Below are 22,723 nucleotides of genomic sequence, written 5' to 3' on the forward strand. Positions count from 1 at the left end.
TCGCATTAAATATGCAACCGTTAATTTATAAGACAACCGCAGCGGTCTGGTAATTAATCCAATACACTTAATTTGCTGCAGCTGCGGAAAGTCCAGAAATCCAGGTGGTGGGGCAGCGGGGGAGTGGGGTATGACGACCTTGAAACACTTCCCCTCCCCCATTCGATCCATAGCCTTATAAGTTAACTTTTGCCATTTCTTTGCCGGCAAAATGCCAGCCTCACATCCCGTGACAACTTCATCAGTCGCATTCGGCACTATCATCGTCATCATCACCGTCATCATCATCATCGCCATCGCCATCGCCATCATGATGACCAAACTTTGGCATTTGCGGCTTCGCTTTTTAACAGCTCAGTTCCAGTTTGGAGCGGCGGCGTGTTAAAGTTCAAATTGGCATTAAGCCGAGCTTACACCTGCATGTGGTCGTGTCCCAAAAAGGTTGCAAGTCAACCTGCAACATGCAACCTAAGCGATTTCGACAGTTGCCAACTTAGTTTAGCTTAGAAAAAAAAATGCAATAACCCAGTGAAATTTGGGAGTCATTCGTAATTAGTGTTGTCAACAAATTATATATATTACAAATTCTGTAGGGTTATATTTTTATATTAAAAAGAATTTCTTTTTAATAAAATTATAAAATTTTGTATGGTTTATCTAGATATTATCATATAAGGTCAAATTTATGTTTATATCTCATTTAAAGTCCTGAACAATTTGTATATACATTCCATTTACTCCAATATTTAAATAATCACTCAAAAAAAAATTTGTACCTCCTGTGCCAATCACAGTATAGTATAAAAATAGTATTAATATAAATGGTATTTATATATATATTTATAGATCACTCACATGTTGAAGTACTTCATTTTGTCTTAATGTGTGTGTGTTTTGTGGATTTTAATGCGAGGGTTTTTGGCCAACAACAAAAAAGAACTCGAAGCGCGCGCGTTTTAAACTTAAACTAGAAAAAAAACACTTGTATGCTTTAAGGGGGTGGGGGGCACGGGGCTCTCGGTCTCGGCTTTTCTGCTAGCGAGCGGAACTGACTGGCCACGATCACGATCGACTTCTAGAGGCAGACTGAACGTTACTTATGCCGTGTGCACACAGTTAACCTACGGCCATCCAATATTTGTGGCAGCGACGGAGACTTCGACGGAGACTGCGGCAGCGGCCGAGCCAACAGGTTCAGACCGCCCTAGCCAAACCGCCTGCACCGCCAGCCCGTGGCCACCGTCTCCTCCCCCTCCTCCATCTCCGCCTCCTTCTCCTCGTCCGCCTTCGCTAAAAGCTCTACCGCTGCACAGAAAGAAACGGATTTGATAGGATAGGATATACTCGCGAATTCTTAAGCTTCATTTGACACTTTTCATGGATATGATGGTTAAATCAACAAACCAAATCGTTGGTTTTATTGCATAAACATACCTTATCAATTTTTAAAATATGTCAAATTGTAATCGCGAATTCTTAAGCTTTATATGAAATTATTATTGTTTACGATCAAGATCATGTTTAATCAAGAGTAATCAGTATTTATTTGTAACCAATAACTAGGTTTTATGGGATGTACACCTCATTTACCAAGTTATTATGAAAATCTGTCAACCAATTCTCGCGAATTCGTAATCTTCATATGATGATATGATGATAATTCATATAATGATCATTCATACGATGATTTGATTAAAAGGAATTCGCTTATTTTACAAACCAAAAGATTGCATTTAATTCACCGTAAAAGATCAAAAATTATACTCTTGCATTCTTGAGTTTTATACGCCATTTTTTTAAGCATACAATGCATACAAAGCCTATATAAAAATCAAAATTATATTTTTCAACGTTTTTTTTTTTTTAATATTAAATAAAATACTTTGTTCGCTCTACGCGTTTGCCCATTATCTCATCTATTGTTATTTAGTAAGAGTTATTTGAATTCATTTATGGTCTTCCTTTTTAGAGCCTTCGTTGCTGAAAAAACCACAATCGCTTATAAATATGAAATTAATCTCCATTTGCCATTATTACCATATCATAGTGATATGCAAAATGAAAACATTTGCTGTTGCTGTTGCTTTTTTTCTGTGTGCCAATACGCCTCGACGGTCGATCTATGCTAGCTAAAATTGCAGGAGTACTTCTGGTTTTTCGGAGCCAATTTGTCACGGCCTGGGCTCTGGTTATGACAGGTTTTTCGAACCCAATCCACTCCACTCCAATCCAACCCAACCCAAGTCATGCCAATCCAATCCAATCCGAGTTGAGTAGAGTAGAGTAGAGTCGAACTGAACTGAGCCGAGCCAACTCAACGTCGAATGCGACGCTGGCCGCCGTTCGCAATTTGTATATTTTATTAATTAATTTATTGATTTTAGGCCAATTGTTGTTTTGGCTCTTTGCCGATCTGGTAATTCCCGATCGATCGACCCATCCCCTATCCACTATCCACATGCCCCGTCACATCTGTCCCGCATGTAAATCTCGTAGTTCGTGATTAAAAGTCAGCCAAGGAAACACACAAAAACCATGTAGGGGATCAGACGAGCCAGTTGCCACCGAAATTTGAATACCCTCAAAAAAGTGTTCTTCCAAAGGCAAATAACATTTAACATTTAATACTTAAACTTTTCTATAAATAAAAGGTATTTCATATACTTTCTATTGCCATAGCTAGAAAAACACAAATTGAAATAGAAACAAATCCCAATAAATATTATTTCCAACATAAAAACTTTTGCTAAAAACCATAGAGATGTTTGTTAACAATATTAAATTATAAATAGACATTAGATAATAATCTCTAACACTCTTTAACACTATTTTTTTAAGTAATTTTTTAAACAAATTTGTAGGCTTAAAACTAAAATGAAATTAACAAACAAAGGTTAATAATTAAGATATATGAAATAAGTAAAAAACTAGATCCAAAGTAAAGGTTACCAGCACAATAGTAGTAAGTTTGTTTTGTGGTCGTTGGTCAATTTTGAAAAAACTAATTTTATGACCAATTTTCACATTTTTAATAAGGCATTCCACAATGATTTTTACAACAATTTACAATCAACGAGGTAAACTGTTCCATGTTTTGAGATTCACTTCATAGGTTTTTGATTCAAAACCGACTTTTTTTAAAGTGTTTTTTTAGTTTTTCTAAATTTGACAATTTGCTAAAAAAAATTTAGTTAATAAATAGATGAAGTTAAGATCTAAAGATCCTTATTAGTATTCCGCCTTGACTATATATGATATTATAAATAATTATTAAAACAAAAAATCCTGTATAATAACTTTGAAAATAAAATTACAATGAATGGCTTCTTACTCAAATAGAAGATCATATAATAAAACCGTAGATTAAAATAATCTCAACTCTGGCCATAAAATGCAGCTGAAATCCATATCCAAGTGAGACGGCCTGAACCAATTCAAGGTATAGGAGGATGGCACCAAATTAAAAAGTTGTAAAAAGAGATAAAGAGCCAGACATATTTATGCATATTTTGTGGGTTCGTCGCGGCCTTGAACTGATTGGCCCGGGGGCGGAATGAGGAACGGGGCGGGGCAGGGCAGGGCAGGGCACAGACGGATTGAAGGGTGATGGCTAAATGATGGTTAATAGTGTGACAAAGATGATGGGCGCTAATTAATCTTCCACACCCAGCTAACGATCGCTTTGAACTCTGGCCGATGTTCTGCGGCCAGGTGTTGATTTTTTGGCATCTATATAAATATAAATATATGTATATAAATATAAATGAGGGAAACCGCAGATGTAAGATATACAGATACAACGCAATGCTGCAGAGCATAAGCCAGAAACTTGTTAAAATATTAATCAAATATGCAAGGGGACAGCTGCCATTTCCCTCCTAGTTCGATTAAGATCCCATCCAAATGCAAATCGGCATGCAAATGGACCCGACACATTTCCATGCCCATCACGACGTATCACGTATTAAGGGGCCAGATTAATGCCCCCAGATAGGGAGACCCAAATAAAAGGCAGTTTCACGTTCAATATTCAAGTTTTCATGTTCATTTTCATTTTCATTTGATCAGACTTTCCGTTGGACTCTTAGCTCTAGTTGTCAAATACATATTACAAAACAGATCGTTATACGTTATATATGGCTGTAAATTGCTTCCGATACCTGTTGATTTTCCCGTACACGTACGGCAATTAAGGCGGTTGGACAGTCTCATCGTTGTTATATTCTGCTCTAGAAGATCTATGATATGGGGAAATATATACAACCAAACAAAACCAAAAGAGAAAAAAAACCAAAGATGAACAAAAAACAAATGAATACTGATTTTATACACATTATCATTTTATTTGCTTGACGCTTGCAATGCCATTTGGATGCCAATCGATAAGATTCGAGGACAAATGCAATTGCAGGCGCGGTTAAACTAAAGAGTACAATTAAACATAAACGTAATACGAATGATCATCATAATAATAGTGCAAATAAAATACAAAGTAAAATGAAAGCAGCGCTTCGATTACAAAATCAAAGTCCGAACTTTGCGGCTGTTTTGCGCCTATCGATAGACTATTAGCGATAAACAATAACAGACTACCGATAATTGAAGCCAGCAATGTTGCTATTATCGTTACTTTTAAATGCGATTCGCTGGCGCCTCACACTCTGTACACAATCTGTAAAACAAACTACTCAAATTACAAAACACAAAACGGTTCGAAATCATAAGTAAAATCAACATTAATGGAATACAAATCATACAATTGGAGAGTGCTAAGCTGCTGCTGCCGTTTTTGTTTTCGTTTTTGTTTTCGATTTCATTTTCGTTTCCGTTGCCGATACAAATAAATAATTTGCTTAGCTTACAACTAGAACATATTGGATATTTAATACTTAGACGTAGCCTTTAAAACACAACTCTGTGTCGCATCTTCATTTCGTATAGTTAGGTGTACTTTACTCTTTACTCTTTACTTTATTTTTAGTTTAGTTTACTTTAGTTTCGATTCATGTTTCGCTCTGTCCATGGCTAGAGACACTCTATTCCGTTACCGTAACCGTTTCCGTTTCCGGTTCGCATCAAATCTTTTACAAAGGGAAAACATACAATTTTGAACCGTTTACTTTCGCTTTTGCCTCTGAGACAAAATGTTTTTAGCTAACGACTTCGAATGCACTTATTCCGATTGCTAAAACAGCGATTTGGAATCGAAACTGGAAACTGAAACAAGACAGTATATTTAGTTTGCCTTTTAAGTAACTGATTGACATTCACATCTCTTTCTTGTACACGTAAATCTATATAATATTTATGTAAAAAAGAGTCCTCATTAAATGGAATACAAGTTAAAGCTTTGTAAAGTGGCTTTAACTTAGTTCTGGTTTGTCGGTTGCTCGATTCGTTTGTTGTTGGCTGGCTTGTGGCTTACACGATATGATATATCTCTTTATATCTACGAATATAATGTATAGCTGTGTTCATTTGCAATTATTTGTTATTTTCTAAGAACAACGTTTGGCCAATCGTATTCGCTACACAACAACAACAACAACAACAAGTATGTATATAAGTTTATGCTTATATATCGAAAAAAAAAAAAGTTCTTACAAGGCATCAAGATTTAAACTCCTTCAAACGTTCTCCCTTTCTGCGACATGGATTCGATTCACTTAACTAAGTACAAGCTCTCATCGTTGTGCTGAGCGCGGCGACAGAATACAATAGCAAGCCATGGAATACCATTTCGTATTTATATTTATAAATATACTATAAAAAGTACAACGACGCCACAAATCCATGGTTTATCTGAAACCGCTTGACGTTGCCACTTCTGTTCTACATTCAGTTTGATGTTAGGTAAGCGTTAAACGAGTTGCATTGGCTTTACATGTTCTTTAAGATACAGTTTTTAGTATTAGTTTTTGTTTAGTTTTAGTTTAAGTTTTAGTTTAAGTTTTAGTTTCAGTTTAGTTGTAGATTAGTTTAGCTTGTAAATTACTCAAAAAATATTTGTTGATTTACTGTAGCATGTATGTTTTGGAGCGTTAATTTAAGATAGTAGTTGCAGTTGCCATTCAAGTTGCACTCTCTGTATCAGTGTATCAGTAGTTTGCATTTAGCTTTAGTTTCGTTGGGGCTGGAGCTCCAGCTGCAAATGCCGTGCCTGGGGATCTGGGATCTGAAATCTGGCATCTGGCATCTGGGATCGGATTGAATTGGATCGGTCGGCGTTCATTTCAGCGAAGAGTTTGCTGGCAGCGTAGCAGAGCGTTGCACATTCACCGCATACGGTTTGTAGGAGGAGCGCGTCGATTGGCTGCCAATTCGTTACAGGCGATGAATGAATGGATAGTGATTAGATGATGATGATGATGATGATGATGATGATGATGATGATGATGATGATGATGATAAGTTGATGGTGGTTAGCAGCGACAGTGGGGGGAGAGAGAGAAAGAGAAATACCAATCGAGATTAGAGACACACGCACAGATATACGGGGGGGAACACAAAAGCCATGGGGATTTTCTAGGGGTTTTGGTTGGTTTTGGCGCTGGGATTCACACAATTTAGATTAGTTAGTGGGGATCGGGGATTGGGGATTGGGGATTGGAGATTGGAGATTGGAAACACTCTGACTGCCTGCTGGCCAACTTCCGAGCAACGTCAATGGGGGCTTGGTCCTGAGCCTGCTTTACCTGGGCGATATCTTGCTGCCGTCGGTGCTGTTGTTGTTCGACGAGTTGGCCTTGTATCCACTCTTTTGGATACGCTTCAGCAGGCGTGCAACCCACAGCGACTGCTCCTCGGGCGTGGCGGCCAGGAGCAGCATGTCCCGGGCACTGCGCGGATCGTGATTCAGCTTGCAGGGCGCCAGCGGGTCGTGCTTGTCCACATGCTCCTTGTGAATCTTGTTGCGGCATCTGGAAACGGAGGACGGGCAGTGGGATTAGTCACTATGCTTTACAAACCATACAAACAAAAACCATAGGATAAAGCATTTCAATTTTGATTTCTTTAACGCCATTAAATGGTTTTTTAGCTGCTCTGTGTTGATTAATTATTATTTCTAAAACTTAATTCCAAGAATACCACCTTATAAATTTAAAAAAAAAATCCGATTCAAATTATTGCTTATGTTTTATATTCAAAATTGAATCAATTGAATGAATGATTTTTAATATAAAAAAAATACAAATTAAGTCAAAAGATCAAGTTAATAAAAAAAATTATAATTGAACAGTCAGCACATCAAGTGAATGTTTTGAAAATAATAAATCTTATCTGCTATTAATAATCTAAATTTAATAATCAAGTTAATGGAATCACAATACGATCCGGTGCCATTCGACCTATACATATACTACCTACAATAGAAAGATTTTGAGGAAAACTGAGAGACTAATTTGGAACGAAACGGACGAACATTGCAATAAGGTATGCGTATTGAAATACGTACTAAAAAAAATTTAGGTATGCATGTATATTGATTTTAATTAAATATTAGCAAGATAGAATATCTATAAAGATCATTGCTATATATATGGGTAAACAGCATCGTTAATTATCGCTTGTTATGTTGAACGCTGGCATTATTTAATAAAAACAATTTTAATGTTGTTCGTATTTTATTCCGCATGCCCAATCAACTACTCTGGTATTGACGATCGAAAATATATTTACTGAACACATTGAATGAAACTGTAATACTCTCAGCAAATAATATAAATGACTATAACAAAATTCCTGGAATTCCAAGTGCAAAAAATAACAAATTCTTAGAACAGGAAATTTTTTAACCAAATAATTTAATGGGCCACTCGTTAATTTTCGTAATAAAAAATGTAATACAAAGGGAAAAATAAGTAATATATTTGGCAATAAAAGAACTGATAATAAATTAGACGGCGAGCCAGAATTAAACTAAATTAAAGTGAATATATGCAGTGATATATATATATATATTTATATTCTACAAATCCATCCCAAATACTGACCTCTTGCATTCGTAAGCCGCCGGCGGCTTGAACATGTGCCACAAGGGCTTCGGGCACACCTCGCAGGCCGTGGGCATGTGGTAGGTGATGTGGACGAACTCGTGACCTGTGGAAAAAATGGAATAGGTCAAGGCAAACACAAAACACAAACAAAGCTCTATTTGGAGTGCCTTACCTTTGTGGACAATGGTGCCCGGGCGCTCCTCATTGCTGTTGCCGTGCAGCACGCTCACATCCAGCTGGCTCTGCTCATCGGGACGATGGGAGGCACCCTCGCCGGCGTACAGCAGCTGGAAGATGCGCGGAATCTCTTTGGCATCGGCGCGTATGACATCGCCCTGAGTGACGCTACGGACGTGGTAGACCTTGCTGTGGGTACACAATAATGAATAAGAATTAGATGCACTGACAATAAAATGGAGCAGTAAAAATATTATTTCAAAATTATATACTAAATATTAAATCATAATATTTAATACAATGCACCTTGAATTGCATGATTTAGTATAAAAAATATTGAATTAAAAATTATTAGATTTAAAATGCATTTTATTTATGTTTATATTTAAAATAAAATTTCAATTATTTAATCCAGTTCCAAAAATAGACAAATTAAATTTTTTTTAAAATTCGTTTTTTACAAAGCGAAAAATATTTGGATTTATTTTGTTAAAATTTGTAAAACAGAAAACAAAATAAAAATTAAATAGAAAACATGGGAAGAGAGGGTCAATTACTTTAAATTACTATTCGATAGCATCTTGTCGAGGCATCTTAAAGGGTTTAAGGCAACAAGTGCAATAACGCCATCTTTAAATATGTAAAAAGTTGTAATTTAGAAAAAAGTAGGAACCTCTTTTATAATTTAAAATATTTTTTGAAACTGTTCCTTAAAAAGTGGCATTCTGTTTCTGATCAGAAATAAAATCAATATTTTTTTTCTTTTCATATAATCCATAATTTGGAAAATGTTGTTTTACTTTCTTTATATTTAAAAACAAAAAGTGCTTTAAAATCTTTTGATGAGTTTCTGAAAAAGTTGCAACAAGTTCCTGATCAAACATAAAATGCAATTTTGTATCCTATTAACCATAATTTGTATACTCTTTTTTTCTAGTTTTTATATTTAAAAAACAACGTCTTTTAGGCGTTATTGCACTTTTGAAAATGCAATGATTTTTATGTAATATGGTAACTAATTAACCCTCCTTAGTACTTGAAACGCACCTGAGGTCCAGGATGAGCACGGCATCCGTGGTGTTGTGCTTGTCAATGTCCGAGTTGTAGAAGATGATCTTGCGCGAGGAGACGATGACGTACTGCCGCTTCCAGCCGTGGCCGCGTCGCCGGTTCTGCTTGTTGGGCACACTCAGCCAGCCCTCGAAAACCGAGTCCTGTGTGAGGGAGAGCAGAGAGGAGTGCTAGAGAGGAGTGGAGGAGGAGCATGTGGTGTGTTGGGTTTGAGTGGCGAGTTCGGTGTACTGGGTGTTCTGCGTGTGTCGCTGGACAAGGCTCTCACCTGGCTATCCTCGGGATCGTTGTCCGCCGAGGAGAGCGACGCCGTCTCGTTCAGTTTGCTCTGCAGATGCTCGATCTCGGTGGCCTTGCAGTCGATCTCCATGACCATCTTCTGCTTGAGCTGCTGCTCCTCGGCGCACAGCTGCTGCAGGTCCTGATGCTTGAGCAGCAGCTGGTTGAACTTGTCGCGCTCCTGCGAGAGCTCCTGCTGCAGCCGTCGCATCTCCTTCTCCTTCTTGCGCAGCTCGGCGGTGGAGCGGGCCTTGCTCTTTTGCTCTGGAATGACAAATTGAAATTAGCAGCGGTACGAAATTACGAAACTGAACGCAAGGCGGTACAAACTTACTGGGCAGGTCGGAGTCGCGTCGGTTCATCACCTCGGCCAGCTTGTTCACCGCCACCTGTTTGAGCAGGACCTCGTTCTTGCACTTGTCCAGCAGCTTGGTGATCTCCTCGTCCTTGCTGGCCCTCACAAGCGTGAGTTCCTCCTGCTGCTTCTTGTGCTGCTGAAGGAGATCGTCGCATTCGACGCCCTTCTGGGACAGCTTCTTGTGCAGCTCGATCTCCGTCTCCTTGAGCGTGGCCAGGGCCGCCTCCTTCGCGTTGATCTCGTTGCGATGCTTCATCACAAAGTCCTTCAGCTCCAGCTCCTTGATGGTCTTCTCCTTCTCGAGATCGGCCACCGTCTCCTCGGCAATGGAGCGGGCCAAGGCCTCGGAGTCGGCGCGGGCAACGGCCACTTGCACCTGGTGCTTCAGCGATACGCGCTCCTCCTCCAGATCCTCGATCTTGGCCAGCCGCTCGGCGCTCTCCTCGCGATTCTCATTCGCCTGCGTCTTGTACAGCCGCGAGAAGCACTGCTCGGCCTCGAGTTGGGCCTGCAGCTCCCGGTTGTTGGCCAGCGCCTCGTGGTGATTGCCCTTCAGCTGGGTGAGATCCTCCTCGAATCGGCGCTTCGCCTCGCGCTGGGCGGACAGCTCCTTCTGCAGCTGGTTCTCGCGGGAGCGCAGGTGCGCCACCTCCGAGCTGTGCAGACTGAGCTCCGAGAGCAGGGCATTGCGCTTGCTGTGCTCCTGGTCGAGCTGCGACTGCAGGGCGGCCACCTTCTCCGACTCCTGGCGGCACTCGCCCTCGAGCTTCTGCAGGCGCAGCTGGATCTGGCGATAGTCCACCGAGAGCATGCTCAACTGGCGCTCCTTCTCCTGCGAATGCTGGTCGGCCTTGATGCGGGCGGACTTCTCCTCGTTGAGCTTCGACTGCAGCGCCTTCACCTCCTGCAGATTGGCCTCCTCGCGCGAGACGAGTCGCGACTTCTCCGTCTCCTGGTGGGCCTTCACCTCCTGCTGGTAGCGGCCCTGGGCCGCCTTCAGCTCGAAGTCGAGGCCGGCGTGGGCCTTCTCCAGGTCGCTGATCTTCTCGAGCAGCGCCCGATTGTCCTCCTGGGCCTTCTGCTCCCGTCCCAGCGTCCGCTCAATGTCGTTGGCCAGCGTCTGCATCTTGTTCTCGGCCTCCTTGTGCAGCTCCTTGAGCTGCGAGCGCAGGTTCTTCTCCTGGACGACCAGCGCCTGCAGCTCGGCATTCTCCTGGCCCAGCTCCTCCTTGTGCTTCTGCAGTGTGTCGATCATGTCCACCATGTCGCGCACCTTCTCCTCCTGCGACTTGACCGTGAAGCCCAGCTCGGCATTGTGCTTCTTCAGCTTCTGCGTGTGCTCCGTTTCGCTCTTGTAGCTCTGCTCCATCTCGAGCAGCTGCTTTTCCAGCGAGATGACCTTGTCGTTGATATTGAGGTCCCGGGCCCGCGTCTTCTGCTCGTTCTCCAGATTGCGCTGCGTCTCCACGAGCAGCGCCTCCGTCTTTTTGCGCAGCTCGATCTCCTGCTCCACCTTCTGCATGGCCACCTTGTAGTTGTGCTGCCGCAGAGCCAGATCCTTCTCATACTCCGACGCGATCCGCTGCAGCTCCGCCTCCCGCTTCGTTATCAGCTCGATCTGCTGCCGCAGACCCGCATCCTGCTGCTCCAGTGCCTCCGATCGGCCACGTTCCCGCTCCAGCAGCGCCTCCAGCCGCTTCAGCTCATTGGAGTTCGACGGCCGATGGCGATGGTTGTGCCCATGGCCATGACCATGACCATGGCCATGATTATTGCTGGCCGCCCCGCTATTCGCCACACTGGCCTCCTTGGACTCGGCATCCACGGTGTCGCTGGACAGCAGCTGATAGTCGCCCGTGTAGGTGAAGCCAATGAAGGGCAGGTGGTTGCCATCGAAGCCCTTGGGCACGGGGAACACCTCCTCCGGCTTCTCGTCCCGCTCGATGTCCTCGAAGTTGCGCGTGTCGTCGTCGGAGGAGAGTTCCGGCACCACCGGCGGCACACTCTCGCGTATGTTGTCGAACGACCAGGTGTCGTTGCGGAAGAACGGATGCGCCTTGATGTCCTCGATGCCGTAGCGGCCCAATCGCTGCGTTCGGTCGGTGAGGAAGGCCCGAATGAGGGCCTTGGCCTGCTCGCTAATCTCCACCTCGGGCGGAAAGCTGAGCGAGTTCTTGTGGTCCATGATCTTGCCGTAGGTGCCCACCAGCGAGTCCGCGTAGAAGGGCGTCTCGCCGAATAGCATCTCGTACAGGAATATGCCCACCGACCACCAGTCGCACTCGCGCCCATACTCATTGTCCACGCCCTGCGACTGCAGCACCTCCGGACTGATGTAGTCGGGCGTGCCCACCGCATTGCTCGACACCACCTGGCCATTCGCGCCCATCCGCATGCAGGTGCCAAAGTCGGCCAGCTTCAGGTGGCCATAGCTATCGAGCAGCATGTTGTCCGGCTTCACGTCGCGGTGCACGAAGCCCATGTTGTGTATGGTGTCCAGGGCCAGCACCACCTCCATCGTGTAGAAGATCGCCCACTTCTCCGGTATGTCGTAGTCGCCCATCAGCGACACTATATCGCCGCCGGGCATGAAGTCCATCACCATGTACAGGTATTTTGCATCCTGCAGAGAGAGAGAGAGAGATAAAAACTCATTTAGTGGCAAGTCTAAGATTGGCTAAAAGGCTTAGGATACACAATTCATTTTGCTTTTAGAAAACTTAAACAAATATTACATCACTACAATACCAATAAATAAAAACATGAATTAATTATAATGCCTTATTTGATGCAGAGCGAAATGCAAACTCATTTAGTAACAAGTTTGAGATTGGCGAAACGGCTTAGGATATAGTGGCTGATTGATTTTAAAATTCAAACAAATAATAAATCTATTTACTGCAACACTAATAAATAGAAACATAAATAAATGCCAATTTCTTACATAATACAGAGAGAGATAAAAACTCATTTAGTGGCAAGTTTAAGATTGGCTAAAAGGCTTAAGATATAGTATTAATTTTGCTTTTTGTGACTGATAAAATATTTGAATAAATAACAAATATGTTTACTACAATACTAATAAATAGAAACATAAATTAATGCCAATGCCTTTTTTGATTCGGTGAGCCGACTATTAGATACCCTAAGTATGGGGGATATTGAGTTGGAAATTTTTTAGCTTAGAGTATATATATAGCTACTATATGGTTCCGTCTTGTTAAATCTCAATCAATTCTGTGGTGCGAAAACCAATAACAACTTCCACTGAAAATATTATATACTACAATAGATTATTTTTATTCATCCCTTATCTGAAGTGGGCTTTTGCTATATATACTGCTTAAAGGTTCGCCATTGAGCTTTGTTTAGTTAGGAGCCAACGAGGCACTCAGCACATTATTCAACATTATGAGGTCGGAATTTTTAATCATTTTTCTGTCGACATTGGTTTTGAAGGAAGTATCTTCTTCTCATCCGAATAATGAATGCACCCCGGTCCTCAAGGACAACTATAAACTAGGAGTCGAAGTAAAATCCATGAATGCAACTATAAATAAATTACTGATTGAAAAAAGACTTGGTGATGTTCAAATTGAAATAAAAGATATTAATATAAATAAACAAAGTGCAACAATTTTGGAACAAAATAAAACAATAGAGAAGCATAAAGAAAGGCTCAAGGACATAACAAATATAATTCAATTTTGGGATAGTCAAATCAAACAAAAAGATAAAGAAATCGAGGATCAAAAGGTTCTATTTCAAAATATAATTGACAAAGTCACAGACTTGCAGAGTCAACTGGACACGGCTAAAGGTGAAATCGAAAGGAATGAAGAATCATTAGATTCAAAGAATATAGAAATCTTGGACAAAACGGAAAATATTGAAGTGCTACAAAAGGAGATTGATGATTTAAGAAATTCCAAAAATGAAGAAATCGAAAAAAAAAATGAAAATATTCAAGTGCTGCTACAAATCAAGCAAAACCAAACAGAATTGCTCCAAGATAAAGATTACCAAATAGGTAAGATGACAAAAACCATTGAAGACCTGAATGAAAACCTTGGTATTGCTAATGGTAAAATAAAAAATCTCACTGAAAAAGGTGAAACACTAACAAAAAGCCTTGAAAACTTAAAAAAGAATAAAGAAATTGTAGATTCAAAATATAAAGAACTGGTGAATCACTCAGAACGTTCTGATAAGACAATCAAAGCTAAGGATGCCCAAATCAGTGAACTAAATAAAAATCTGGGGGTCAGGGAAGGCATTATAACAAAAAATATTACAGATATGCAAAGCAGCCTAGATTCGGCGAATAATAATATCAAGAAGAAGGTCGATTTAATAAATGCACAAAATAATGAAATAATACAAATCAAGCGAAACCAAACAGAATTGCTCCAAGAAAAAGATTACCAAATAGGTAAGATGACAAAAACCATTGAAGACTTGAATGATAACATTGATATAAAAAATGAAGAGAACAAAAATCTCACTCAAGAAGTAAAAACTTTAACAGAAGACCTTGTAGACTTGTGGAGTATGTTGCAAACTGCTAAATATGATCTAGAATCAAAAGACAAGCAAATTGCTGACCTCGAAAAACGGGAAAGTTCTGCTTGGGGACAAATGGTTGCAGTAACCAATGAACTACGGGAGTGCAACAGGGCAGAAACTTGTCCCAGATGGGGTCTTTATGGCACCCACAAACTCAAGTTGCGCGGCATTGACACATTTGAAGTCCCCTGCAATGCAAGTGGATGGATGACCATTCAACGACGATATGACGGCTCCGTGAACTTTAATCGAAACTGGACGGACTATAAGTATGGATTCGGACCTATAGCGGGTGAATTTTTCATCGGGCTGGAGAAACTTCACGTTCTGACTGCTGCCCAACGATATGAACTCTCTGTTAAACTTGGCAATACAACTACTGGACGCATCGGTTACGCACATTACGAACATTTCCAGATTGGCAGCGAAAAAGAACTCTACGAGCTAAAATCGCTGGGGAAGTTCTCTGGTTCAGTCGAAGACAGGCTGCGAGACAGTGTGAAACAAAAGTTCAGCACATATGACCAGTTTAATAGCCGCTATATTAAAAATTGTGCTTCCGATGGAAATGGTGGTTGGTGGTACGATGACTGTTGCGAATGGTAAACATACTATGACACTAATTAAAGCGTACTAATTAAATGACTTTCAATTTCAGTTCGCTCAATGGAAAATACCATAAGGATGGTTATGTTGAAATTATGATCAGGACTGTTTAAATTTATATCTTTATCATAATTCCTATATAGGAAATATATGGAATAATCTTTCAAATCTGGACATATGGGAAAACGCTTCGGTGTCTTATCTTATCGAATCCTACGTATATTTTTCAATATTATTCTGTATTTATTTTCTTTTTTTTAACGCACACAAAACAAATTACTATCGGTAATTGAAATTTGAAAACAAAATCGAAGCAAATAAAATGTGAGAACAAAATGGAATTAGATTTAATGGGACAGAAGTCCAAATTGCTTGAGGATCTGAATGACATTGGGATCTTTAAGTTCTTCAGATTGCGATTTGAGGTCCAGCAATTGTTTAATACTATAACGCTGTACGATTTTATCATTGAAAGGGTTTTGGTTGTTCATCTGTTGGAAACAAGTGAGGTCTCCGGTGCGTTTCTCCCCATCGACAGGGGATGACAAGGACATGCTGTTGGTTTCCTGGTTGGTTTTCCAAGCTTCAGCTGGCTGATCTTCCATTTTGGTCATTTTCTTGGGCTGCTCCATCATGGTGGCTGACTGTTCTGATTCATTTGGAGTCCACGGCTCGATGGGTTCACGGTTCTCCCTCTCCTGCTCCTCCAATTCATTGGCTATTTCCAAAAGAGCCTTCTCGATTTGCTCCCTTTTGGCGGCTCTAAAGCGATCAACTTGTACTATCTTCTCCGGCTTAAATCTTATAGGTGATCGAGAGGGCGCTGGCTCAGAGTTTTCATCGCCTTGTTCTGGGCAGGTAACCAAATGACCCCACATGCGTCTTTGTTCTGCCAAATTTAAGGCGTCCACAGCTCTAATTCGCTTCTGTTCGCGACGCATTTCCTTTGAAACTAAACGCCTTGCCACAGGCGGTGGAGAATCCAGAGAGACAGAAGAAGGAGTGGTGAAAACACTTATCTGTGTAGGATTTTCCATGCTTCTATCCTCGTTGATAGAAAGGGAAACACTGATGTTGTCCACGTCGTTGGATAACACCACCTCGGCACCGCTAGACGCTAAAACGGAAAGTTTAAAGGTATACCAAATGCAATTATCAAAAGGTAAATATATCTCGATTACGTATTTCGGTACTCTGGGGAAATCCTTCCCATGGAATTCCCTGCGCCTTCTCTTCATCCAGAGCCTCGAACATTTTCTTTAGTTCATTAAAATCCACATCATCTTCGTTGTTGGTAGACGGTTTCATTTTAGAGATCGGCACAAATTCCGGGGCATCGGCCCGAAGTTCTACTGTACTATGGGTTGCCAAATTGTCAGCACCATCGCTGTTCTCCATCTCGGTATTATTTTCAAAACTAAGCATTTCTGGCAACGGCGACTTAATATTGTACATTATGACCATATATTCCTCTGCTATTCGAAGGTTTTTTCACGTCGTTTTTTTTTATGACTATTTTTTGCTTTTAAATTGTGTTGTACGTATTGGAACTGGAACTACTGGATAAAAAGTGATTTAAAGTATTAAGCAAGGCCAGCTGGCTTAATAGAAGAAAGGGCACAAGGCGACTTTGAGTTAAATATTTTTGTTGTGTTGCAAGAATTACTATAAACAGTTGAAATTATTGTATTTATACGCCTGATGGTTGATAAACACACCAAACAATGTATGTTTTTGCTATAGTACAGTGTAGTGCTATTAAATGTTTAACCAAAGAATGAAGTTCGTATTTACAACAGGTTAGTAACAATTTTAAATAAAATATTTAGTTAAATAGCCTTTAGCCATAGACTTTTATGATATAAAATGCCAAAATCCCTCAAAAAAGGCGTAAATGTAGAATTCAATTTTCTGATACATTTACTATGGTTAATACTACAGTGCCATAGCTTAAAATACTAGTCAAAAAACATTTTTATTGTTTTCCATTTATATTTTGAGGGTACGAAACCCTTGAGGGGATTGCATTGGGCACTGTGTGGTATGATGGCTCACCTGGAAGGCAAAGTGCAGCTGGACAATCCACTCGGAGTTGGCGTGCGCCATGATGTGGCGCTCCTCCCAAAAGAAGGCGGAGTCCGGTCGCTTCATCATCTCGAACTTGGACAGCCGCTTCATGGCGTACACCTGGCTGGAGGACTTGTGCCGGACCAGCTGCACCTCTCCGAAGGCGCCGGCGCCGATGAGCTTGATGAAGTCGAAGTCCTCCACGTTCATCCGCAGCTGGTTGATCTGCAGGGCGAGGGGTTTATCTGCGATTCAAGAGAGTGTGACAGTGATTTAGTTGGGCGGTGTGTGATGCGGTGTGTGATGCGGTGTGTTATGCCCTGGGTAAACTCACATTTGGCCGCATACTGCTCGATGTTCTTCAGCCGCCTCAGGGAGTCGTGGTCACAGTCGCTGACCAAAGCCGAAACCGTGTCCAGCAGGCAGTCCACATTGCAGATGCTGGTCGGATCGCGCATCTTGCGCTCGAGCGTATTCGCCCTGGAGAAGGAAAAACGAAAAAAAAAAAAAGGGGGAAAAATATGAAAAATAGGAAAAATATTACAAATAGAAAATTACAGGTAGTGTACGACCCAAATTAATCATCTGCGATTCGTTTCATTGTTTACTTTCGATGAGTGTTTGATTGTTCAACTGTTCTTCCGCTGCTCGTCATGCAAATCGCTCGCATAAACAAACAAAAAAAAAAAAGAACCGAAAAGGAAAATAAAGAAATAAAAAGAACTATGAGGGAAAAGTGCGCAGATTACTCATGGACGTATAAACACCACTTCCCGGTACCCCCATCCAAAAATCCTACAGCTGCGGTCCCAATAATGGCCTTAATAACATCGCACATTCTCAACATGAAAGATTTGTTATTATTCCCTGCTACAGCGAATTTAATTGGCCATGGTTTTAGAAGTAAGCAATTTGGGCATTTTAATGCACCTATTTTCCCCCAGCATCATAATAAGTTTTTCCACTCAAATGGATTTAATTGCTTTTCTAAAATTATGTGATTTCAGTAAAACTCAAAATGGTTTTTGTATTAAACTTAAAGCACAATAGTCTAACAACCTAAAGATCCTTTCTATCAAAATGCACAAAACGTAATATATTTGGATACAATAAGTTGGTTTTTTAATTTGAATGTATTTTTTTAAGTGCTATAAAGTTGACCGCAACTGTCTGTTGCGCATCGACAATGTAAACAAAAAGCAGAGACAACCAGGCTGTCGAAATTTCCATGGGATTTCAGAGCATGGAGTTTGAGTGGCGGTGAGTCAGAGGAGTGGACACGAAATGCCCCGGAGATTTAGCCCAATCCGGTGGTTCGCTGGCAGACAAATGGGCGGCACATGCCTGGACATTTGTGATCGTAGATCTGATATATGTGATATGTGATGTGTGATATGTGAGAGGCGTTATCGCAATTAGAACAGTGCGCTCCATTGAGAACCTGGCAGCCAATAGAGCTTCCGGGCAGGAAACGAGGGGAGTCCGCCGCCGCCGCCAACAAGGAGGAGGAGGACTTATCGCCCAGCTCTGTTGACTTTGATAAATTGTGGATGGGAATGCAAGCCATGTGCAGGCCAGTGACAGCAACTTGCAGTCGATATGGCCTACTTGAGCTGCTGGAGCTGCCATGATGATGAGCATTCTGCTATTTTTTTCCCTCTCGGTTTACAAACTGCATTGTTTTTTCAATGGTACACCGTAGCTCAGCCACCTTCGGGCTGACACCCATTTAGAAACTAGACTTATGCACACAGATATGGACTGTGAAGTGGCCAAGAGAAAACCTAGCGAAGATAGTGCTCTTGTTAGTGTGACAAGACTGATTAATTTCGGCTTCCAAGAACATTAAGTGGGTCATTGAAAAAAGAAATTATCACCTAATGCTACACAAAGGATGTACTCTGATTCAAAATTTCATAAATATTTATCATCAAAACTCTCAGCTTTGTACTTAAATGAATGAACATGGTAATCATAAAAAATTAAGCGTAATATAGTATAGTAATAGTATTACTATATTTACTATAGTAAATACTACATGCTTAATTCTTTAATCATAAAGCAAGGGCATTCATTACTAATCAAATGATGAAAGTAAAAATGACTTAAGCATTTTAAATTTCCGATAACTGCACGGAACTACTCCATTGACTGCCATATTTAACGAAAGGAACAAAAAAATAAAAACATTGCAAATGTGTTATCTAACTTATTACGTTTTTACTTTCTTTTAAATTGCTTATTTAAAATAAATATATATTTTAAATTTAAAAATGCCTTAATAGTCACGCATGTTAATAAGGAAAATATTAAATATTAAAACGATTTATAAATATTGTTCAATTTAAATAAAATGAAACAAGAGACAATTTATTTCATACAAACCAAATTGTATTTAAAAGGCTATTCGAAGAAATCAAATAATTATTAAAAAATAAATTCTATTGCCGGCAATTTTGTGCAAACAATGTGAAATACTTCGAAAAAGGCACTGAGATGCTACATTAATTAGGCCAAATAAGTATTTGCGTAGAAGACTACTGGACCATGGAAAAATTACTTTGAAAATGGAAAATCTGGTAGAATTAAACTACTTATTCGGGAAAGAACAAGGCAATTAAATTGGGGATAGGCGAGTGGTTGGATGATTACGCATTTTAAAGGCATTTCGAAGGGATTTCGAGGCAGCAATCAATTGAAACCAGCTCCCAACCAAAGGGTGCATGGCTGCAGTTCCAAAGAAATCGAAATTTATATGCAATTAGCTGGCTGAGAGTCAAATATTTACACTGCCCCAAAACTCAACAACGAGTCAAAGGAGTCGGAGTTGGACTCGGTCAGCCATCGGATTCAAAGCGAGCTAAGCTCTGCCAAGCACCGATGACAGTCGGCGCTAAAAATTGATACTAAAAGGTGTTTGAATTGTTGTGATTTCATCATCGCCACTTACGGCATGACAGAAAAGCCAAAAACAAAACGTTCAAACAGCGGGTAATAGCAATAGCAATAGCAATACCAATAGCAATACCAATAGCAATACCAATAGCAATAGCAAACGCAAACAACTTGGGAAAGTGGAATTTTCAAAAATGCTGCGATGAATTTTCGTTGCCGCTGTTGATTTCGATTTGGCCAAAGCGGCAATAGCAACAACAACATAATTATGAACAACCAAAACAACAAGAGCAGCAACAACAATAATAATAATACATAATAACCGCGGCAACAACGACAACGACGACGACAACATTATCGTCACCTATAGACAATATAATTTTCAATTTAATTTATACAACGTCGCCAAATTTGATCTGCAAAGTTGCCTTTTTTTTTTTTTTTTTGTTTCGTCCAGCTAACAAATTGAATGCTTTATATTTAAGACTTGAGTGGAGCATCTGCATCTGCGTTGCAGAATCTCTTGCACACCTTATTTATTCTAATTAACTTGCCCAGCACAAAGGAACTGCTGGCTTTTATGCGCATTGCAATTGTTGGCCTTTGTTAGTACGCAAATACTTTTCCGTTTTTCTCTAATGTGTGCTTACAACAGATACCGAGTGGATGGGTAATAAAATTAAAGAATTTATATGCATAGTCGAAAGCCACGGACCACGGAATTCTTTTTAGCCAGTATAGGGAATTTGAAATTTGCAATTTGCTATTTGCTATTTGCTGTTTGCCATTGGCAATTTGGAAACGGAGCAGGACGAGCAACGTACCGTTCCGGCTCGCTCGAATGGAGGGCGGCGGGCATTAGCCATGGCCACATGCCCTATACCGCCGATACCGTCGCTACTGTCCAATGTGGTTATGTGGCTGCGGGTTGTTCTTCTCTTTATCCCTGCAGTTAGCTTGATTTTTGTTTTTTTGGCCCAAAACGATGCAGCCAATGCAACGCGACGCCTGCAACTGACAAAACGGCATCAGCCGTCGGCAACAGCTACTGCGTTCGTTTCAGTTTGGTTTGGTTACAAATTTTAATGCGAAAATGGCAAATTTATTATAAAGTCGCCCCCCGTTTTGTTCACTCGCTTGTCAATTTGATTGCCGCGCTGTCGCTTTGAACATGAGATATGGAAGGTGTTTGCCAGGCGGTGTATTACTTTTTGATTTGTTTTGGCCTGGCCCGTTTGGCTTGCGCTGTATATTGCTAGCTGCTAGCTGCTAGCTGCTAGCTACTAGATGCTAGAAGCTAGCTGCTGCCTGCTAACTGCTGCCTACTAGTTGAGCAAATCACAAATCTGTCTGTACAAATCGCACGTATCTGTGCGATGCGATGCGATGCGATGCTGCCGCCATTCGGTTGACAATTAATTGAGTGGAGCAGTCGCTTTTGGGCCACCATCTCGTCGATCTCGTCGAGATCACTCACCGGCGCCTTCGTTCCACATCCATGCTGCGATGGCTGGTCACAGGTTCTAGTTCAGGTGGCATGCAAATGCAAGGTGATAACTAGTTGCAGTTGCAGGTTGCTTCCTGGTGATCGACTGGTGGTCAGCTGCTGCTCCTAAAAAGCGGAAAAAAACCTAGATTAACGGAGTGCTGGCTGAAGCAGACGTATATTTACCTGCCAGGAGATGGTCTTCTATGGCTGTGGGAATGTTAATGATAATGATAATGGTAATGAGGAGGCACGCGTCAAGCGCTGTTGTTGTTCTTGGTATTGTTGTTATTGTTGTTGTTGTTCCGGCGATGAGGTCACGAGCGTGGCTTGCTTTCTGGCTAACTACCGCTGGTGCTGGTGCTGGTGTTGGTGCTGTGAAACCGCTGCCACTGAATGGGATTCGAAGGCGGATGGGCACTTGGCACTTGGCGCTGGCTTCTTGTGCTGGAGTGCCGCCAACGCCACATGCGGACGCAGCCGAGCACCCGGGCGTTCCCAGGTGCTTGTGTTTCCAGAGGGGCGGCAGATGCAGGGCCAGGGACAGGAGTCTATCAATCCCTGGTAAGTGCCGCTTTGCAGGGAGCACACAAGGATGACCAGGATGAGTTGGTGGGTAAACAGTGGAGTGGGCCAGTGGGATTCCTTGGCATGCAACAGTTGGGTGAACACTTTGTGGCACACCACACAAACTGGCCAAAAGGGGATGGATGGCTAAAGAGCAGCTTTGTTTCTCTTGGCTTTTAAGTTTTTTCCAATCTTGTTTTTTTTTTGTTTTTCTGATTTTTTTTTTGTTAATTCCAACGATACCTCTCTGCACACACTCACACATACGCACACCAGCGCACTCTGCGAACGGCGAACGTAGCAAGCGCTACAACAACAATAACAAGGCCCGCACACACACACACACCGACGTGCGTCACACCGACGGACACTGTTCGACGGCAGCGGGAAACGCGCGGCGGGGGGGCGGGGCGGTACGGGACGGGGGCGGCTGACCGCCCAAATTGCGAATGTCCAGTTTCGGCCGCGGCCAAATCGATCAATTTGGTTTTAATTAGACGCTGCGCGTTGCACTTCTTCTTTCGGTTTTTTGGTGCTGGGTAGAGATGGCAGTATGTTTACATATCGAAGGTGAAATATCGCAGTGGCCACTTCGCTGTGTGACCAACGCTTGCGCTCCAGAGTGACCCAATCTGGGCTCGGCCAAAATGCTGA

General features: G+C 41.5%; 3 protein-coding genes across 4 annotated transcripts; 1 reads left to right on the forward strand and 2 right to left on the reverse strand.

The window, feature by feature from the left end:
• Positions 1 to 4,785: 4,785 nt before the first annotated feature.
• Positions 4,786 to 22,646, reverse strand: LOC128265703 (rho-associated protein kinase 1). Of its 2 annotated transcripts, none has more exons than XM_053001899.1 (11): positions 21,689 to 22,646; positions 21,494 to 21,628; positions 17,456 to 17,601; positions 17,110 to 17,366; positions 9,859 to 12,505; positions 9,514 to 9,788; positions 9,222 to 9,388; positions 8,170 to 8,363; positions 7,995 to 8,100; positions 6,696 to 6,920; positions 4,786 to 6,313 (listed from the first exon to the last, which is right to left on the reverse strand). In XM_053001899.1, the coding sequence occupies exons 2-11, from the start codon at positions 21,553 to 21,555 to the stop codon at positions 6,229 to 6,231; spliced, it is 4,164 nt and encodes a 1,387-aa protein (XP_052857859.1). In that variant the 5' UTR covers positions 21,556 to 21,628; positions 21,689 to 22,646; the 3' UTR covers positions 4,786 to 6,228. The 2 variants fall into 2 exon arrangements, with proteins under 2 accessions (XP_052857859.1, XP_052857858.1); XM_053001898.1 differs by having other exon boundaries at positions 9,222 to 9,415.
• LOC128265708 (angiopoietin-2-like) lies at positions 13,256 to 15,315 on the forward strand. The gene is made up of 2 exons (XM_053001905.1): positions 13,256 to 15,050; positions 15,107 to 15,315. Exons 1-2 carry the CDS (start codon positions 13,294 to 13,296, stop codon positions 15,165 to 15,167), a joined length of 1,818 nt encoding a protein of 605 aa, XP_052857865.1. The 5' UTR covers positions 13,256 to 13,293; the 3' UTR covers positions 15,168 to 15,315.
• LOC128265711 (uncharacterized) lies at positions 15,384 to 16,614 on the reverse strand. Its single transcript, XM_053001909.1, has 2 exons — positions 16,236 to 16,614; positions 15,384 to 16,171 (listed from the first exon to the last, which is right to left on the reverse strand). The coding sequence occupies exons 1-2, from the start codon at positions 16,516 to 16,518 to the stop codon at positions 15,402 to 15,404; spliced, it is 1,053 nt and encodes a 350-aa protein (XP_052857869.1). The 5' UTR covers positions 16,519 to 16,614; the 3' UTR covers positions 15,384 to 15,401.
• Positions 22,647 to 22,723: the final 77 nt, after the last annotated feature.

The sequence above is a fragment of the Drosophila gunungcola genome, unplaced genomic scaffold, assembly GCF_025200985.1.
Source record: "Drosophila gunungcola strain Sukarami unplaced genomic scaffold, Dgunungcola_SK_2 000148F, whole genome shotgun sequence".
Lineage (NCBI taxonomy): Eukaryota > Metazoa > Arthropoda > Insecta > Diptera > Drosophilidae > Drosophila > Drosophila gunungcola.

Excerpts from the sequence above, each read along its gene's own strand:
- LOC128265708 (XM_053001905.1), top strand. The coding sequence starts at position 13,294 with ATGAGGTCGGAATTTTTAATCATTTTTCTGTCGACATTGGTTTTGAAG. Across the intron at positions 15,051-15,106 it reads TACGATGACTGTTGCGAATG|TTCGCTCAATGGAAAATACC; the intron begins GTAAACATACTA and ends TTTCAATTTCAG.
- LOC128265711 (XM_053001909.1), bottom strand. The coding sequence starts at position 16,518 with ATGGTCATAATGTACAATATTAAGTCGCCGTTGCCAGAAATGCTTAGT. Across the intron at positions 16,172-16,235 it reads TCCCCAGAGTACCGAAATAC|CGTCTAGCGGTGCCGAGGTG; the intron begins GTAATCGAGATA and ends TTTCCGTTTTAG.
- LOC128265703 (XM_053001898.1), bottom strand. The coding sequence starts at position 21,555 with ATGCCACCTGAACTAGAACCTGTGACCAGCCATCGCAGCATGGATGTG. Across the intron at positions 9,789-9,858 it reads ACGCGACTCCGACCTGCCCA|AGCAAAAGAGCAAGGCCCGC; the intron begins GTAAGTTTGTAC and ends TTGTCATTCCAG. Across the intron at positions 9,416-9,513 it reads ACGATCCCGAGGATAGCCAG|CACTCCTCTCTGCTCTCCCT; the intron begins GTGAGAGCCTTG and ends ACTCCTCTCTAG.